This window comes from Camelina sativa, chromosome 9 (assembly GCF_030686135.1).
Source record: "Camelina sativa cultivar CO46 ecotype springtype chromosome 9, ASM3068613v1".
Classification (NCBI taxonomy): Eukaryota; Viridiplantae; Streptophyta; class Magnoliopsida; order Brassicales; family Brassicaceae; genus Camelina; species Camelina sativa.
Window position 1 is genome coordinate 24425676 of NC_141888.1, and position 17408 is coordinate 24443083.

At 37.4% G+C, this 17408-nt stretch overlaps 3 protein-coding genes across 3 annotated transcripts; 2 read left to right on the top strand and 1 right to left on the bottom strand.

The window, feature by feature from the left end:
• Positions 1-6834: 6834 nt before the first annotated feature.
• LOC147938677 (uncharacterized) lies at positions 6835-7854 on the top strand. The gene has a single exon (XM_087465715.1). The coding sequence runs from the start codon at positions 6835-6837 to the stop codon at positions 7852-7854; it is 1020 nt and encodes a 339-aa protein (XP_087321841.1).
• A 4081-nt stretch (positions 7855-11935) lies between these two features.
• LOC147938678 (uncharacterized) lies at positions 11936-12364 on the top strand. Its single transcript, XM_087465716.1, has one exon. The coding sequence runs from the start codon at positions 11936-11938 to the stop codon at positions 12362-12364; it is 429 nt and encodes a 142-aa protein (XP_087321842.1).
• A 3159-nt stretch (positions 12365-15523) lies between these two features.
• LOC147938679 (uncharacterized) lies at positions 15524-16198 on the bottom strand. Its single transcript, XM_087465717.1, has one exon. It carries the CDS (start codon positions 16196-16198, stop codon positions 15524-15526), a length of 675 nt encoding a protein of 224 aa, XP_087321843.1.
• Between the last annotated feature and the right edge of the window lie 1210 nt (positions 16199-17408).

Sequence of the window (17408 nt, forward strand, 5' to 3'; positions counted from 1 at the left end):
CAAGTACTATTCATCCTCCAACTCCAAGAGCTCAAGGATAAGGAGCCCAGTCCTAAGGTACTTCCACAAGGCCCTTGCCAATACCTTCTTTGCAAGGAAGGAAACTGGGAACATCAATGAGGGGGAGCTTAAGATGATTAACTTGGCTCTCAATGGAGTCATCTTACAAGCAAGAAATGGTACAATCATCCTTGGGAGCACTGTGGAGACTGACTTGGGAATGGTGCTAATTGACCACATGATCCAATTGAGAAGTTGGGTAGGAAAGTTGGAGAACAAAGGGTCAAGAGGAGCACTAACCATTGGAGGCATCATCACTCCAATCCTACAAGCTGCTAGAGTTCAACTTAGAGGAGAAAGGGTCTCACCAAGATGGGTTGACTCAAGCTACCTCACTTCTACTCTCATCCTAGCCAAGGAAATGCATCAAGGGAACCACATCTTCAACTTTGAGCTTCCAACACTTGGGAAAAAGCAACTTATATTGCCTAACCAAGAGCTCACCACCATTCAAGAAGGAGCAAACATTGATTTTTGGCCAGCTGAGGAGCATTGGTTTGATGGGGTGATTCAACATAGAGTTGAGGAAGCTGGGAATGCACAAGTAGCTGATGGAGAGGAGCAGTTCTACTTTGAAGATTATGAGCCTAACCCAAGAGATAGTAGAGGAGTGAGGGAGAATGCCAAGAGGTTGACTCTTTTACAAAAATGGGGAAAGTGGCATGGAAAGAGGTTTGATAAGCTGAAGAAGAAGGTGACCAACATGGCTAAGTCTATCAAAGGCTTGAAGAAGGAGATTGCTGAGCTGAAGAGTGGAAACTCATCTCCTAGTCAACATTCAAGCCCTTTGAGGAGAAGCAGCTCAACTAGAGCACTTTCAAGGGTTGGGGAACCTGTGGAACCAGCTAGGGCTTCAATGTATGAGCCAAATAAGAGGAAGAGGAGCTCAAGTACCCGCGAACATCAGTTTTCGAGGCACTCGACCGGGTCACTCGAGCACCCACTCGACCGAGCACCTCCAATGCACTCGGCCGAGCACCTTCCCAGACCACCCTATGGCTTCCCACCTCCAGCTGCTTATCCAGGTTATCCAAATTACCCTCCCTTCCCACCCTAATACTTTATGGATCCAGCACTATACCAGTAGTACCAGCAGTACCAGACTCAAGAAATGGAGACACGCGGTCCAGCTCGACCCCCCCACTCGGACATGCACTCGACCGAGTCCAGGTCGATCTCCATAGTCGAGCTGCCCCAAAGTCCATCTCCAAGCCACCAGCCTGACCCCAACTACTCCTATGACAGCATGCAGATGGATGTGGACAACTTCTTCCACAACCCCTAAGGTACCACTATCACCTTACCATTGTTTATACCATTGCATTTGATGTTGTGTTTTGTGTTTAAATCTTGAATCCTCTCACAACTTTCTTTAACACAAGGGACTGTGTGATTTAAGTTTGGGGGAGGGTTTGAGATAGCATTTGATGTTGTGTTTTGTTTTCTTATTTCAAATTTTTATCATCATCATGTTAGAACTTTTATTAGCATCTAAGGCATAGAAAAACCATAAAAATTTGAAAAATTTTAAAAAAATCTTCATAAAAAAAAAAGTGTTCATGTAGTTTGCATTGCATATTAGGATCTTGTTTAGCATGTTTCATGTAGAATTGTATAATATTTGCATTAGGGATCTATGATGAGTTTGCCTTGCTAGCTAGCTTATTCACTAGACTAGGATCAATGCCCAAGTTATTAGTACTTTGATGCTAGTTGAGTAGTTAGAAGAATAAGATTGAACCAAGCTTTGAATTCCTGCATTGCATTTGGTCTATTTTGAAGCATGCTGAGATTTGAAACCATTTCCTATTTATAAGAACCTAATATTGACTTTCAATTATCAATGTGTGCATTGCTTTAAACTCATGGATACCATATACATACTTGGATCATCTTTCTCCTTTTTACCACTCTTGTTGATCCAAGTAGCTGATTAAATCATTAAGATCAGTTCCCCTACCCCTAAACCAAACCTTCTTTCAAGCCTTGTTTATTTTTGAGTGTGTGAGGCCTATTTTTGGGATTGAGCTTGGTAGAAAGTGTTAGGTTTGAACTGACAAGAGTAAGACCTTGTGTAGTTCTAGTTTGCATTTTTCAAACTAGATAGGACTAGTGGTTCACTTGTTGGGTTTGGGACTTGGCTGTTGTGAAAAGAAAAGAAAGAAAAGAGAAAGAAAAAGGGTAGAGTCTTTAAGAGGAGATTGTGTTTAAGCAAAGTATAGTGAAAGGATGGGAAGTAAAGTGTTGATTAAAATGGTTCTAGTTAAGGAAAAGAAAAGAAAGAAAAGGAAAGATTAGCAAAAATGCTTATATGTCTTATGAATAAGAAGAAAAGAGAACCATAGCAAATAAGTAAGATTCCCCCATCCCACTAGAAAGATCAAATAAGAAACATCTCCTAAGACTTGAAAACCAAAAGAGAAAAGGGTTAAAGAGAAAAGAAGAAGCAAAGGGTAGCACTAGGATCATTTGGGTTTAGATTGATAGGATGAAGTCTTTGGGTGCCTTTGGGTAGACAAGGTTTTATTCTTGTATGTGTCTAAGTGTTCTTACCTTTAGCATTCTTCTAAAGCTCAATCCATTTTCATGAGAGAACCTTGATTTTGATAAACCCACTCTAAACAGAGACCATCATTGTCTCAAAACCCTTTATTACCAAGCCAAATGAGTTTAAGCATTGCATAGATTTGATCCATGTTCTTGTCTAATGAATGTTAAAGGAAATGGTTGATTTGAATGCATGTGGATGTCTTAGGCTCAAATCAATAAAGGTTGTGAAATGCTTGTCTAAAGTCTTTTATTCCAGCTCATTCAACTTGCATCATAGTATTAGTAATTTGGACATTGATTCTAGATGGTCTATTTGCAAGCTTAAGGAGCTGAGATCCCACTTTCAAACCTCACTTACCTTCTTATGTCTTTGATTATTTGCTTGAGGGCAAGCAAAGACTAAGTTTGGGGGTGTTGATGTTCATATATTTTGCCTTGTTTTCCCTTAGTTTATTCACATCTTTTGCATCTTTTTCTATCCATTTAGGCCATTATTGTGTAGCTTTTGATCCAATCATGCATTAGAGTTTAGTTGCATTGCATTTGCATGTTTTCAAGCATAAACAGGTGATTTTGGAGCTTAAGGAGCATGGAAACAATGGAGAAGAGATGTGAGGCAATCATGAGGAGGAAACAAGGGAGTTAAGGCTGAAACAACAAGGTCCGTAGTCCAACTCGACCGCACACTCGACCAGACACTCGACCGTGTGCTGAGGAGGACTCGACCGAGTGGAGATTGCACGTGAGAAGCCAGCTCGACCCCTAGCTCGACCGAGCACAGGTCGAGTTGACCAAGCCGTTGACTGCTTTGACTTTTTCTATTTTTAAGGCTTCCACTTCCCCACTATATAAGGCTTTGTACCTGCAGCCACCAAAGAGTCCAGTCTTTTGTCCAGCTTTTTAGATATTCTCTAAACCTAGTTTTTACCTTTTTTAGCTTTATTCCTTTTGCATTTTATTTTTATTAGATCTTGTACTTGTTTAAGAAAACTCTTAGATTCTTCAATATTGTTGGTTCAATAACTTTCTTAATATTGAGAATTTGAGTTTCATCCTTTCATCAATATTGTAGATCTCTATTTCATCTTTCATTTAATGCAAGTTTCAACATTTTCTGGGTTTTTGACTTTGATCATCATGTATTGTTGTGAGTAGTTTGCTTAGGATCTTGAGGATGGTTAGGATGGATTGATCTTGTGGTTTATTTGATTTGGTCAAGCTTGATTGTTGTAGATCTCTTCTAGGCTAGATGTCCTTAATGCTGATCCTATATCTGAGAGGGTAGGATCTGATCTCAAGCTTCTTAGCATCACACCAATGTTTAAGAAGCATAGATAAGGCTAGATCTAGAGCTTACCATTAGGCTTGCTAAGAGATTAGAGGTCTTGTTTGGTTTGAGATGTATTGCTTAATGCCTGCTTGTGTAGATTCTTTACTGTGTGAGAACAAGTCTAGAGTTGCATAGGTTTGATTGTTTCTTGACCATGAGAGTGGGAGAAACTTGTCTTAGATTTATATGTCTAGAGGTTAGCTCAAAGTTTGCTTGAGATTTGTTGACCAAGTTAGATAGCCACAATGATCAGTTCATCCCATGAATCCATCCTCAGGAACCTTCTTTGTTTATTGATTTTAAAGTCTTAATCTTGTAGTTTGCTTGTTGTTTGATTTGTTTTAGCATTGCTCTGTTTTTATTGTCTTGCTCTGTTTTCACGTTTAAGTCCAACTCGACCACCCACTCGACCACCCACTCGACCTACACTCGGTCGAGTGCTTGCTCGAGTTCATCCCCAGAACTCTTGTTTATGATTTGTGATTGTCTTGTTTCATTCCTGTTTCATTCCAGTTGCATTCATTTAGTTGTCAGTTCATTAATTGTCTTGCATTAGTTCATTAGTAGTAGTTTCTGTTTCTGTTCTTGCTTCATTACAGTTACAATCATTCTGTTTCATTTGCATTTAGTTCTTAGTTCTTGTAGTTTACCTTCTGCATCTTTACATTTCCATCTTAGGATTGTTAGTGACAAACAATCATCATATTTGTCTTAACTTAGATTCATATGCACATCTTAATTGCTCACAAACACTCATTTAGGATTGATACCTCTTATACTGCAACAGCATAAGGGGAATTGAAACACCCATCCATCATTCCATTCATATATCACCATTGCATACATTCATCACACATCATTCCACCACCACAAAATACCTTGTTTCACATATTAACAATACCGCTGTGTTTTTTTAGCTGTGGATGTTCTCTATTACTAGTCTGTATGCGAATATAACATATGGCAGTAGACTAGCATTATACTCTGGATTTTGTATAAAATGGTGCATTCAGTGCTGCTAAATGTTGTTTGTGCATTTTTCCGTCACAATTGGCTACAAATCCGCTTGAGTATATAGAATATTATCGTACATGATTGTACTTTTTTTTTAAACTAAATTCGCAATTTTTATAACATTGTATAGCTTGCTTATATTACTTTGTTTATTTTTCCTCATATATATATATATGTATATTTTTATTTTTTATTTTATTTTGGAAGCCTAACCTGTATGAGAAACTAATTATCTTTCTGGTAGGTTGAAGTCTACATTATAGTTTTCCACCTCCATAATTTAATATATGATAATTCATTTAGAAAGCACAAATAAAAATATGAGAAAGCATAACATGTCGGTTTTAAAATTGAAAAAAAGTTAAGTTGTGTGGAGTCGGTGCCTCACATTTCATATCGCACTTATTTTTGTGTTACACTGTTAATCTAATCTTTTGGTCAATTTATCGGAGCCTATACTGACTACTGCATGCATTTCTGTTGTCAAATTGACAAATTCTATACCATTTCTAGTATACGTAGCGTTTTCAAAAACCCATATTCAATAAAAGCCGTCCTTTGGATTCAACCTCAATTTTGTTTTTGTTAATTCCAGCTTTGAGAAATAAAACTGAGATGCATTGTTGTTATTATGTCCAAAAGCTTCAAGTTTGGAACCAATCGGCAATCACTATTTAACTCGATGAGTGAATACGATTAATTATATTTTGAAGAAAACATAAAAAGCAAAAAAAGATGCAAAAACGCGTTTAATAACTTTAAATCTTTGTTGTCAAAAAAAAAAAAAAAAAAAACTTTAAATCTTTTTTCGCCATCATGGCGCAATCACTTTCATGCAGAGAACTTTTAATATTAATTTGCTTATATTTTCAACGTCTAAGTAATTAACAAATTAAGACTGTTCTTCAAATTTTACAATGAAACAAAAACTGAACAGAATTTAAACAAATTTTAGATTAACCTCGGTTCCACTTTACTCCAGATTCGTAAAATACCGGTGATGGTTATGTCCGAACCGACTTCAAGTTGAGTGAAAATGATACTAAATTGTCTTTAGTTTTGAGCGAAAATAATAATAATTCAAATAAAGCAAAACGCGTTCTATAACTTTGAAATCTTTTTTTTTGGCCATCATGTGCGCAATCACTTTCCAAATTTCCATGCAAATGCAAAGTTGTAGTTACTCGGTGCTTTTGCTTTGGCATGCACGATCATCTTATCTCCTTTGTCTCTTGAGCTTAACCCACTCTGTAGCTAACAGGTGTTGCATCTCTATTGAAAGCTATTTGAATAAGAAAATAGACGTAGCTTGTATTTACTTGGGTAAACAATAGAACTATGACAGCAAAATTACCATCGGACTGCACTCCTCTGATTGAAAAGATACGGCAACGCATCAGCTCCTGGAAGCACCGCTTCTTGTCGTTTGCAGGGAGGCTGCAACTTCTCAGCTCTGTAATAGCTAGCCTCACTAATTTTTGGATTTCCGCGTTTCGTCTTCCCAGTGCTTGTGTTAAAGAGATAGAGCGCATCTGTTGTTGGATAAACTTCAAGACTTAAAGCCCAAGACATTCTTATCAAGGAAGATAAGGACAAGAGAGGCTTAGGACAATTCCTTAAAGGATTAGGAATTAGTTAGTCCAAATAGAAATAGGAGATTAAGTTCTATATATATCTTTGATTGAGGTGTGATCAAGATATAAGAAAAGAGAGAAAACATTGTTTAGTTTTAAGAGGAGATTTTCTAAGCAATAACATAAGAGAGGTTTCTTATAATACAAAAGTCTTTTCTATCTTATATTTGGTATCAGAGCTTTTGGTTCAATCGATCAAAGAAGTGTTTTCGATTACAGAAGTTTTGAACAAGCAAAACCACAACTATGGGAGAAATTGTTGAAACATCACGTCCGAAGGAGCTAGAGAAAGGGATCTCTCTGCAGTGTCCCCTTCTGACTTCAACAAACTACACGGTATGGTCCATGAGGATGAGGATCATGCTGCGTATTCAGAAAGTGTGGGAAACAAAAGAACCAGGATCCGATGATCCAAAGAAGAACGACATCGCTACTACTTTGTTGTTTCAGTCGATTCCAGAGTCACTCACCATGCAAGTTGGTAACTTGAGTACTCCTAAAGCGATTTGGAACTCAATTCTATCTAGGAATCTTGGAGCTGAACGTGTCAAGGAGGCTCGTTTGCAGACACTCATGTCAGAATTCGAAAAAATACGAATGACAGAGGGTGATAAGGTCGATGTTTTTGCTGGAAAATTGTCGGAGATTGCAACCAAGGCAGGAGCACTTGGTGAGGTCATTGAAGATTCTAGACTTGTGAAGAAGTTCTTAAACAGTCTACCTAGAAGCAAGTTTATTCACATGGTAGCTTCGCTTAAGCAAGTTCTCAACCTCAACACCACAAGCTTCGAAGATATAGTGGGTAGGTTAAAAGCGTTTGAAGAAAGAATTGCAGGAGAAGGACTTCCTGAAGAAAATCAAACGAAACTGTTGTTCTCCAACTCAGATCAGTTTCAAACGAATTACAACGGTCGTAATAATAGCTTTCGAGGCAGAGGACGTGGTAGAGGGAGAGGCAATGGAGGAAGAGGTTACCGAGGAAGAGGTAGAGGGAGAAACAATTCGCAGTATAACAATCAGTACAATACACAGGATCGGTCAAATACAGAACAGAACAAGACACAAGACAAGAAGGAGAAGACCATTATTTGTTTCTATTGTGACAAACCTGGTCACTACGCTTCACAATGTCCGGAGAAAGTACAGAGAAATCAAGAAGCTAACAAAATCGAAACTTTAGAAACAGAGGAAGCGGACAAAGCTTTGTTCTTACATGAAATTGTCTATTTGAATGAAGAAAGAGTTATTCCAAGAAACTACACCTAGGAAGATGGGATGTGGTATTTAGACAATGGAGCTAGCAACCATATGGCAGGTCATAAGGAGTATTTTTCTGAACTCAACGAAAACATTGGAGGCAAGGTAAAATTTGGAGATGGATCTTGTGTAGAAATAAGAGGTAAAGGATCGATAATTTTTCAGAGTAAAGGTGAGGAACAGGTTCTAGTGAATGATATCTATTACATTCCTGACCTCAAGAGCAATATCTTGAGCCTAGGACAGGCTACAGAAGTTGGCTGTGATGTGCGTGAGAGAATTGGTTGACAGTTCACGATCCAAATGACAGACTGTTGGTGAGAGTGCTGAGATCAACTAGTCGACTGTACAAAATCAGTCTTAAGGTGGGAAGACCAGTCTGTTTGCACTCTCGGATCGAGGATGAAACATGGAAGTGGCATGCTAGGCTTGGCCACATTAACTTTAAGGCTTTGAAAGCTATGTCAACACAGAAGATGGTTCATGGCTTGTCAGAGATTAAAGAAGAGAAGAAGCTGTGCGAATCGTGTCTTGTTGGGAAGCAAACACGGTTGTCATTCCCAAAAGCCACATTGTACCGAGCTTCTAAGCCATTAGAGCTTCTTCACGCTGATCTATGCGGACCTATCACACCCGCAACCTTAGCACATAACAGATATATATTTGTTATTGTGGATGATTTTTCAAGATATATGTGGTCAATCTTGCTAAAAGAGAAAAGTGAGGCGTTTGGGAGCTTTAAGGCGTTCAAGAGTAGTGTGGAGAAGGAACTTGGGAAAGAAATCATTACTCTTCGAACAGACAGAGGTGGTGAATTCACGTCAAACGATTTCAATGTTTTCTGTGAATCAACTGGGATAAAGAGACATCTGACAGCTCCGTATACTCCACAACAGAATGGCGTAGTGGAGAGAAGAAATAGGACTCTCATGGAGATGACAAGGAGCATTCTCAAGGCCATGGAGGTTCCAAACTACTTGTGGGGAGAAGGGGTTCGTCACAGTACCTATGTGATCAACAGGATACCTACTAAGGCACTAAACAACATTATTATGTATGAATGTTTGCGAGAGAGAAAACCAAACATTGATCACCTGAGAGTGTTTGGGTGTATAGCTTATGCTAAGGCTGATACTGCAGGTCTTAGGAAGTTGGATGATCGTTCGCAGTTGTTAGTTCACCTTGGTATCGAACCTGGATCCAAGGCATATCGACTGTTCAATCCGAATAGAGCAGAAAACAGAGATAACAGAGAACCAGGGATGTTTCTTATGCAATGGAGAGAGATAGAGAATGCTGGAAAAGGACCAATATCATCGAGTTCTGCACAACATGATCACGGTGATGAAAACAGGGCAGACTCAGAGGATGATATGCCTCGAGAAGACAGAATTGAGAACAAAGTCGAAGACGAGGCTGTTTCTACTCAAGAGAATCAACAAACGACATTAAGAAGATCAGAACGACAGGTTAAGAAACCAAAACGGTTTGAGGATTATGTCTTACTTGCAGAAACTGAGAGTGAGATTATGCTCTTGATGATTAATGATGAGCCACGGTTCTATGAAGAAGCTAAAGGAATGCAAGTTTGGAGATTAGCTTGCAAGGATGAGATTGACTCTATCAACAAAAACAAGACTTGGCTTCTTGTTGATAGACCACAAGGTGTGAAGGTAATTGGTCTCAAATGGGTTTTTAAAGTCAAGAGGAATGCAGACGGAACAGTGAACAAATACAAGGCGAGGCTCGTAGCTAAAGAATATGTCCAAGAAAGTGGAGTTGATTATGAAGAAGCTTTTGCTCCTGTCGCACGTATGGAGACTATAAGGATGTTGATTGGTATGGCTGCATCAGATGGGTGGGAGATCCATCACTTAGACGTGAAGACGGCTTTCTTACACGGTGAGTTGAAAGAAGACGTCTATGTCGATCAACCCGAAGGATTTGAGATCAAGGGGGAAGAACATCGAGTCTACAAGTTGACAAAAGCTTTGTACGGTCTAAGGCAAGCTCCACGAGCCTGGAACACTATGTTGGATCAAATTCTGAAGGAATTGGGTTTCAAGAGGTGTTTGAAAGAGACTGCAGTATATCGAAAGGAGAAGGGAAGAGATTTGTTGATTGTTGCCGTGTATGTTGATGACCTGTTCATCACGGGAAACAACCTCAGATCAATTGAAGTATTTAAGGCTGGGATGTCATCAAAGTTTGAAATGTCTGATCTCGGTAGGCTCACTTACTATCTCGGAATAGAAGTTCATCAAGGGGTTGATGGCATAACTATCAAGCAAGAAGGTTATGCACAAAGGATCTTAAGAGAAGCAGGACTTCAAAGCTGCAACTCGAATGTGATTCCAATGGAGTTCGGGTTGCAGGTCTCTAAGTCTCTTGATGAAGAAGAAATAGATCCTACTCGGTTTAGAAGGTTTGTTGGTTGCTTGAGATATCTCTTGCACACTCGACCTGATTTGTCTTTTGCGGTGAGTGTTGTAAGTAGGTACATGCAGAGTCCAAGGAAGCCTCATGGGGAAATCATCAAGCAAATCCTGCGATATCTCAGAGGAACAACATCTTATGGTCTTAAGTACAAGCGTGGAGGCAGGAAGGAGATAGTCGGTTTTAGTGATAGCAGTCACAACATCGATCAAGATGATGGAAGAAGCATTACAGGGCACTTGTTTCTTTTCGGTGAGACTCCGATCACATGGTGTACAAGGAAGCAAGACACGGTTGCTATGTCTTCATGTGAGGCTGAGTTCATGGCGGTAACAGAAGGAGCTAAACAGGTTTTGTGGTTGCAGGATTTATTGAGTGAGGTTACAGGGAAGAAGGAAGCTCAAATTATAATGTATGTTGATAATAAATCTGCAATTGCACTTGCGAAGAACCCAGTGTTTCATGGGAAGAGTAAACACATACATAAGAGGTACTACTTTGTGCGTGAATGCATTGAGAGGGAGCTCATCCGTGTGGAGCATGTACCAGGAGTGGAACAAAAGGCTGACATCCTCACCAAAGCATTGGCTAGAGTAAAGTTTGCAGAAATGAGAAGCTTGATAGGAGTTCATGAAGTGAAGAAGAAAGACTTGAAGTTTAAGGGGGAAAATGTTGGATATACTTCAAGACTTAAAGCCCAAGACATTCTTACCAAGGAAGATAAGGACAAGAGAGGCTTAGGACAGTTCCTTAAAGGATTAGGAGTTAGTTAGTCCAAATAGAAATAGGAGATTAAGTTCTATATATATCTTTGATTGAGGTGTGATCAAGATATAAGAAAAGAGAGAAAACATTGTTTAGTTTTGAGAGGAGATTTTCTAAGCAATAACATAAGAGAGGTTTCTTATAATACAAAAGTCTTTTCTATCTTATATATGTGCTGCGTTCCTCTGGTCTGGCCCAGAGCTATTGAGTAAAAAGAATAAGTTGGCTTGTCTGATGTTTGCTTGCCAAAGGTTGAAGGCAGTTTAGGCTTGAGGTCTCTAGCTGAAGCGAATAAAGTTAGCTGTTTTAAGTTAATATGGCGTTTAGTTTCTGGCTCATCATCTCTTTGGATAAATTGGGTTCAACGGGAACTTCTGCGTTCTTCTTCTTTTTGGTCAGTCCCTGACACAACAAGCATGGGTTCTTGGATGTGGAGGAAACTCCTTAAGTATCGGTCTCAGGCTAAAAGTTTTCACATGATGGAGGTCTGCAGTGGATTGCAACCTTCGTTTTGGTTTGATCATTGGTGCCCTCTTGGGCGGTTAATTGATCTTCTTGGCTCAAGAGGCTTTATCGCGATGGGTATCCCTTCCTTAGCTACTGTTGGTTTGGTGGTTTCTACTCACCGTCACCTTTGCCATCGTTTGGACCTTTTGAACAAGGTCGAACTCGAGATAACCAATCTTAGAGATAAAGGACTATCTCAAGGAAAGGATGTCTCCCTCTGGCGCCAATCTAACTTGCAGTACAAGCCTCAATTTTCCTCCTCCGACACTTGGCAGCAACTACGTCACCCCCGGCAAACAGTGAACTGGTATCGGGGTATTTGGTTCTCTGGTTCTATTCCGAAGCACTCATTCATGCTTTGGTTAGCTGCAAAAAGTGATTAATGACGGGTGACCGTCTGGCGACTTGGAACAGAGGGGTTGATACAGCTTGCGTTTTTTGTCAGGCGCCCATGGAGACGCTAGAGCACCTCTTCTTTACCTGCTCCTACACTTCACGGGTTTGGGCTGATTTATCTCGTAAGCTGTCAGGAAGTCACTACTCGGCTAGTTTCTCTCAGCTTCTTACCCTGTTATCGTCAACTACAATTACTGGGACAGCTCTCTTCATTCTACGTCTTGTTTTCCAAGCTACTCTCCACACAGTTTGGCTGGAGCGAAATCGGCGTCGTCATGGAGAACATCCGACTTCTTCTGATCACATGGTTCAGTTCCTTGACCGACTTATGCGTAACAAGCTCCTCCCCATCCAGCGGCTCTCTCTCCCCAAGCATGCTAATGCTCTGCATGTCTGGCTGGCTACTAGATTCTAAGTTTCAGTTCCTTTTCTATGGTTTACTTTGATCACACTTTCAGTATAAGGATGCATATATTGTACCAAGGACTTTTTTTGGATTGAATATAATTTAACATTCATTCAAAAAAAAAAAAAAAAAAAAATACCATCGTTATTTGGTATTTTCAAATAAAACTTATCTAAATTAATCAAGTCGACCATAATAGTATATTAATTCTAGCGGTATATATTTATCTACAAACTAATATTCATTAAGTTCAGAGATATTTTTTTTAATTGTTAAAGTAATAGAAGATTGTGAGCTAAGAGATTTTGATCTAAATAAATTAATGTTGTGGGTGTTACAAACTTCGTAGTTTTGGACCTTGTATAACAACAACTAACAAACAAATTATAGATGAATTCACTTGTACAAACGATATTTGTATTCAAATATGTTAATAATGAATTTAGTTTCCGTATTTTTGACAATGTATAAAATGAAAATGATAAATATGCAAAAATTAAAAATTTACATAACAATTTAGCAAATATTTATAGTTATAGAATTATCTATTATATTAAACAGGAAGTGAAAACATCCCACATTCAATCTCAGCAAAATTTTACCGTTTTACCATTAATGAAATTGCCCCTGATGTTGAAATATTTTGCCCCTGGACGTAAATATACTTCTTTCCGGATTAAAAAAAAATAAAAAAAAAAATCACAGAAATAATCTAATTGCATAAAAAGTTATTTGCAAAACTAGAATTTGCTAAATTAATCCCTAATTTTTATGAAAAAAAACTCTTTGATGTTTAATTGGAGAATACATGACCATAATATAACACGCATAAAATAAATTTTGGGTAATTAATGGGCTTAGATTAGATTGTTTAAAGATCGACGTAAATATAAATTTATGCATGAAAAAAGCCCGATGACAAAACACCTTCTTGCTGGAAACCCTAAAAACCTAGAAACCCTAAAATGATAGGTCATTTACATCTATAAATACAATGATATCGTATGCTTTCACCATAACCCAAAAAAAAAAAAAAGTCTTCTCTTGAATTTTAATAATTCTTTTATCATATTCTCAAATTTATATTTGTATTCTGATCTTGCTGTTTTTAATGACTCATCGACTGATCCCTTTTATTTTCCTGTTCGTATAGTGGTTTCTTGGAAAGCAAGATAAAGTTTTGGTTGTTGTTGGTTCGTCTTCTAATAAAGGTATAATATCATGCTTTTTTTTGGTTGAGTTTTTATAGATTCATTCATATTCTCAATTTTCAATTTGTCTTCTGATTTTGCTGTTTCTTATGATTCACCGACTGAACCTTTTTATTTTCCTGTTCGTGTAGTTGTTACTTGGAAAGCAAAATTTTTGATCTTGCTGTTTTGTATGATTCACCGACTAATGTTATGTGTTTTCCTGTTCGTGTAGTGGTTTCTTGGGAAGCTTTGGTTATGGTTGGTTCACCTTTTTAAAAAGGTATATTATTTTACTTTTTTGGTTGATGTTTTACATTAGCTTCTTTTGTCATGATCTCAACTTTATATTTGTATTCCGATTTTGTGTTTTGGACTGATCGACATATTAATTGTATTTACCTGTTTGTATGGTGGTTTCATATATAATAATATAATAATAATAATTGTTTGATGTAGGTATTATGGAGCAGATTAAACGATACATGAATTTGATTCTAAATAATATCAGGTATTATTTCTTATAATTAGAATGCTTATATCGATTGTATTTCCTTTTATAATTGATTTATAGTTTATAATAGATAATAGTTTTGTCTAAACTTGGATTGCCATATTTGCAGGAATATTATGATCGTAGATACCCATGGATCGAATTACGGGTATTTCATCACAAAACTGTTTTAAATAATCATGTTATATAATTATTCGGAAATTGATAATATTCCATGTTTTTAATATGGCTTACTTTTTAAATAAAATATTGAACAGGTTACACCTCAAGAATGCTACAATGAAGATGGTCCTGAGGATAATGTTATGATTCGTTCGACGACTACGACAACTAAATTCTCGGATTGGATTATATTCAATACACAAGCTGCTCAAGCCAAAGAAATCACTTATTCTGAAATTCCAAATCCATTAGTTTGGTGTCGTAAAGAGATGATATGGAAGAGAAAAACAAAAGAAGACAATTTCAATCGCCATACAATATTCATATAATATTTGTTTCTTTAAATTAATTTGAAATTTATTTAAATGTACCAATAATCTAATTTTTAGTATAATTATCTTTGATCTTTTTGAAATTATTTCACTTTAATGAGTTTTGTATAATATACAGTGTGCTCAAGACAAAGAAATTACTGATGCTGAAATTCCAAATTCAACAGTTTTGTGTCATAAAGAGATGATATGGAAGACAAAATTAAACAGAAGACAATTTCCATCACCATACAATATTCTTATAATATTTGTTTCTTTAAAATAATATAAAATTTATTTAATATAATAATAATCTATTAATTAATATACTGATCTTTTAAACATAGTGTTAAGTTTTTAGAAATTATACCTTTATGAGATATTTGATTATAAACGTTTCTGAGAAGTGTTTTTTTTTTTCTTTTGTTTTTTGGGCAACCAACTCTTATATTAATAAAACAACGTTTCATCTACACAAGAGGGAGAGTTAAACTACGGGCTTGTTTCGCGAGATTATCAGCGATCAAGTTTTGGTTCAGAGGGATAAAATAGAAATTACAAACAGAGAAACAATTTGATAGATCCAGGATGTCGTGGAGAATCCCGTGAAGGTCCTTCGAGTGGAACTTCGCATTCAAGGCCTTGACTAACAGTTGAGAGTCCGAGGCAAATGAGATGTGTGTGAAACCCGAAGCAATTGCAACTTCCACCGCGGTGAGAGTTGCCGCCGCTTCGACCATCAAAGGGGAGTGGACTTGGTCCACCAGATCTAAGCCCTGTAGGAGGATGTGGTCATTCCGGTCTTTGAAAACCCAACCAAGTCCTGCTTTTTGTTCTGTTTTCCACAAGCATCTGTAAAACAGGTGACCATGTTCTTGCTTTTGTATATCCCGCTTGGAGGGAGAGGGATCTTGACTGGTGGGGGGTTTGTAGCTTTTTTGGCTTGGGCTTGTTGCCATTCTTTCGCCCTGGTGGTAGCTAGATTGAGGGCTTATTCCGGTAGGATCTGTTTCTTATTAAACAGGAGCTTGTTGCGAGAAGTCCATAGAACCCAGAGAATCCATGGAGCCAAGGGACCACCGCCAACGCCAGTAGGTGGTAGGCAAACCAACTGATTTACTGTCTTTATGCCTTCAGTGGTTGATGTTATCAGTTGTGGGACGAAATCGATACTGAAGGGGGCCAAATCCCAGACTTGAGTCGCGAAAGGGCAAGTGAAGAACATATGGAGCTCAGACTCGATCTTGGTACAATGCGGGCAATTAACATTCCCCGAGATATTACAGTGAGTAAGGTTGCTTCCCACTGGAATGGCTTGTTGTACAATTTTCCACATCAGGAGTTTAACTTTTTGTGATGCCTTAATACTCCAAATATTCTTTTGCAAGTTAAAGCTGTCAGGATGCGGGGAACTACCTGAGGGAGTTGGACACTGTTCGTTTGATTGACTTACATGGTAACCTGCTTTGGTGGAGTATTGCCCATCAGTTGATGGTAGCCATGCCCACTTGTCTGGGGCGCCTTTCTTGCTAGCTTTAAGCTTTAGGATGTCATCTTTATATGCTGGTAGCACTCTGTTGAGACGATCAATGTTCCAAGAGGATGTGCTTGGTGTGAGGAGGTCAGCCACTGACCACGCTTGAGTTTCCACAGTTGGAGGGCCCATTGAGGTTGTTGGGGTATCAAGGGATAGCCACGGGCTAGTCCAGAGAGGGATTGAGTTACCTGAACAGATAAGATATCCCACATGGGGTTTTAACAAATCTCTACCAATGCATATGCTTCGCCAGCCGTGTGATGCCAAGTTGGATACTGGACAGTCCAAAAGTCTTGTACTGCTGCAATATTTCCCGAGGAGGACCCTGGCTAATAGACAGTTGGGTTGGGTGAGCAGTCACCAGCTTATTTTAGCAAGGAGGACATCATTTAAGGACATAATCTCTCTGAAGCCTAAGCCCCCCAGTTTAAAAGGTTTAGTCATCTTCTTCCAGGAGATCCAACACATCTTTTTCTTCTCTAAGAAGTGTTATATTATGAGTTATACAAAAATAGCATACATCTTCAAAATTGTGTAATTTCGTAAATTTAAAACGACTATTAAGTAATAAAATATTTTATATACCTTTATTTCTAAAAGTTATAATACTCATAAAAGGATAAAATTTACGATTTTTATAAAATTTACAAATTTAAAATGATAAAGATGGCAATAACCATTGTTTGAATAATAAAATATAGAAATATATATAATATATTATATATAATTACTTAAACGGATGATTATCTGAATGAGTATATATATTGTAAAATTAAAGTGATAAAGATAGTAATAAATATATTTTGGAATGAAAGATATTTATTAGATTTTACATAATCGATAGATTATGATGCAAGTAAATATTGTTTAAATAAGTAAATAAATATATATAAGAGATAAATATGTTATATATTTGCACATATCTATTATTAATTATAAATACACGAATCTTATAATATTTTATTATTTATATTTAGGAAAATATACTAATCTCTAAAGTTATATATATATATAGAGACGTCTAACATATCTTAAGTTCAATATCCAAATCTGGAGAATATTCCAAGGTTCTTTAAAACTTTCGACACACAATTCTTTTATTATGTTTGAAAATCTTAATTTGCTTATAATTACTGATTTCGTTTAGTGCAGGTTAGATTATGGTCATGAAAATTCTCCGACTGATCATGTTTCACGTTTGAATCCTTCAAAATACAAATGGAAAATCCGTGTTAGGATTTTGTGTTTATGGGAAGAAAAAACTCTTCGTCTTGGTTCAACCCTAGAGATGGTTCTAACTGATAATCATGTTTACTAAATGTTTAAATTCTTAATTAAT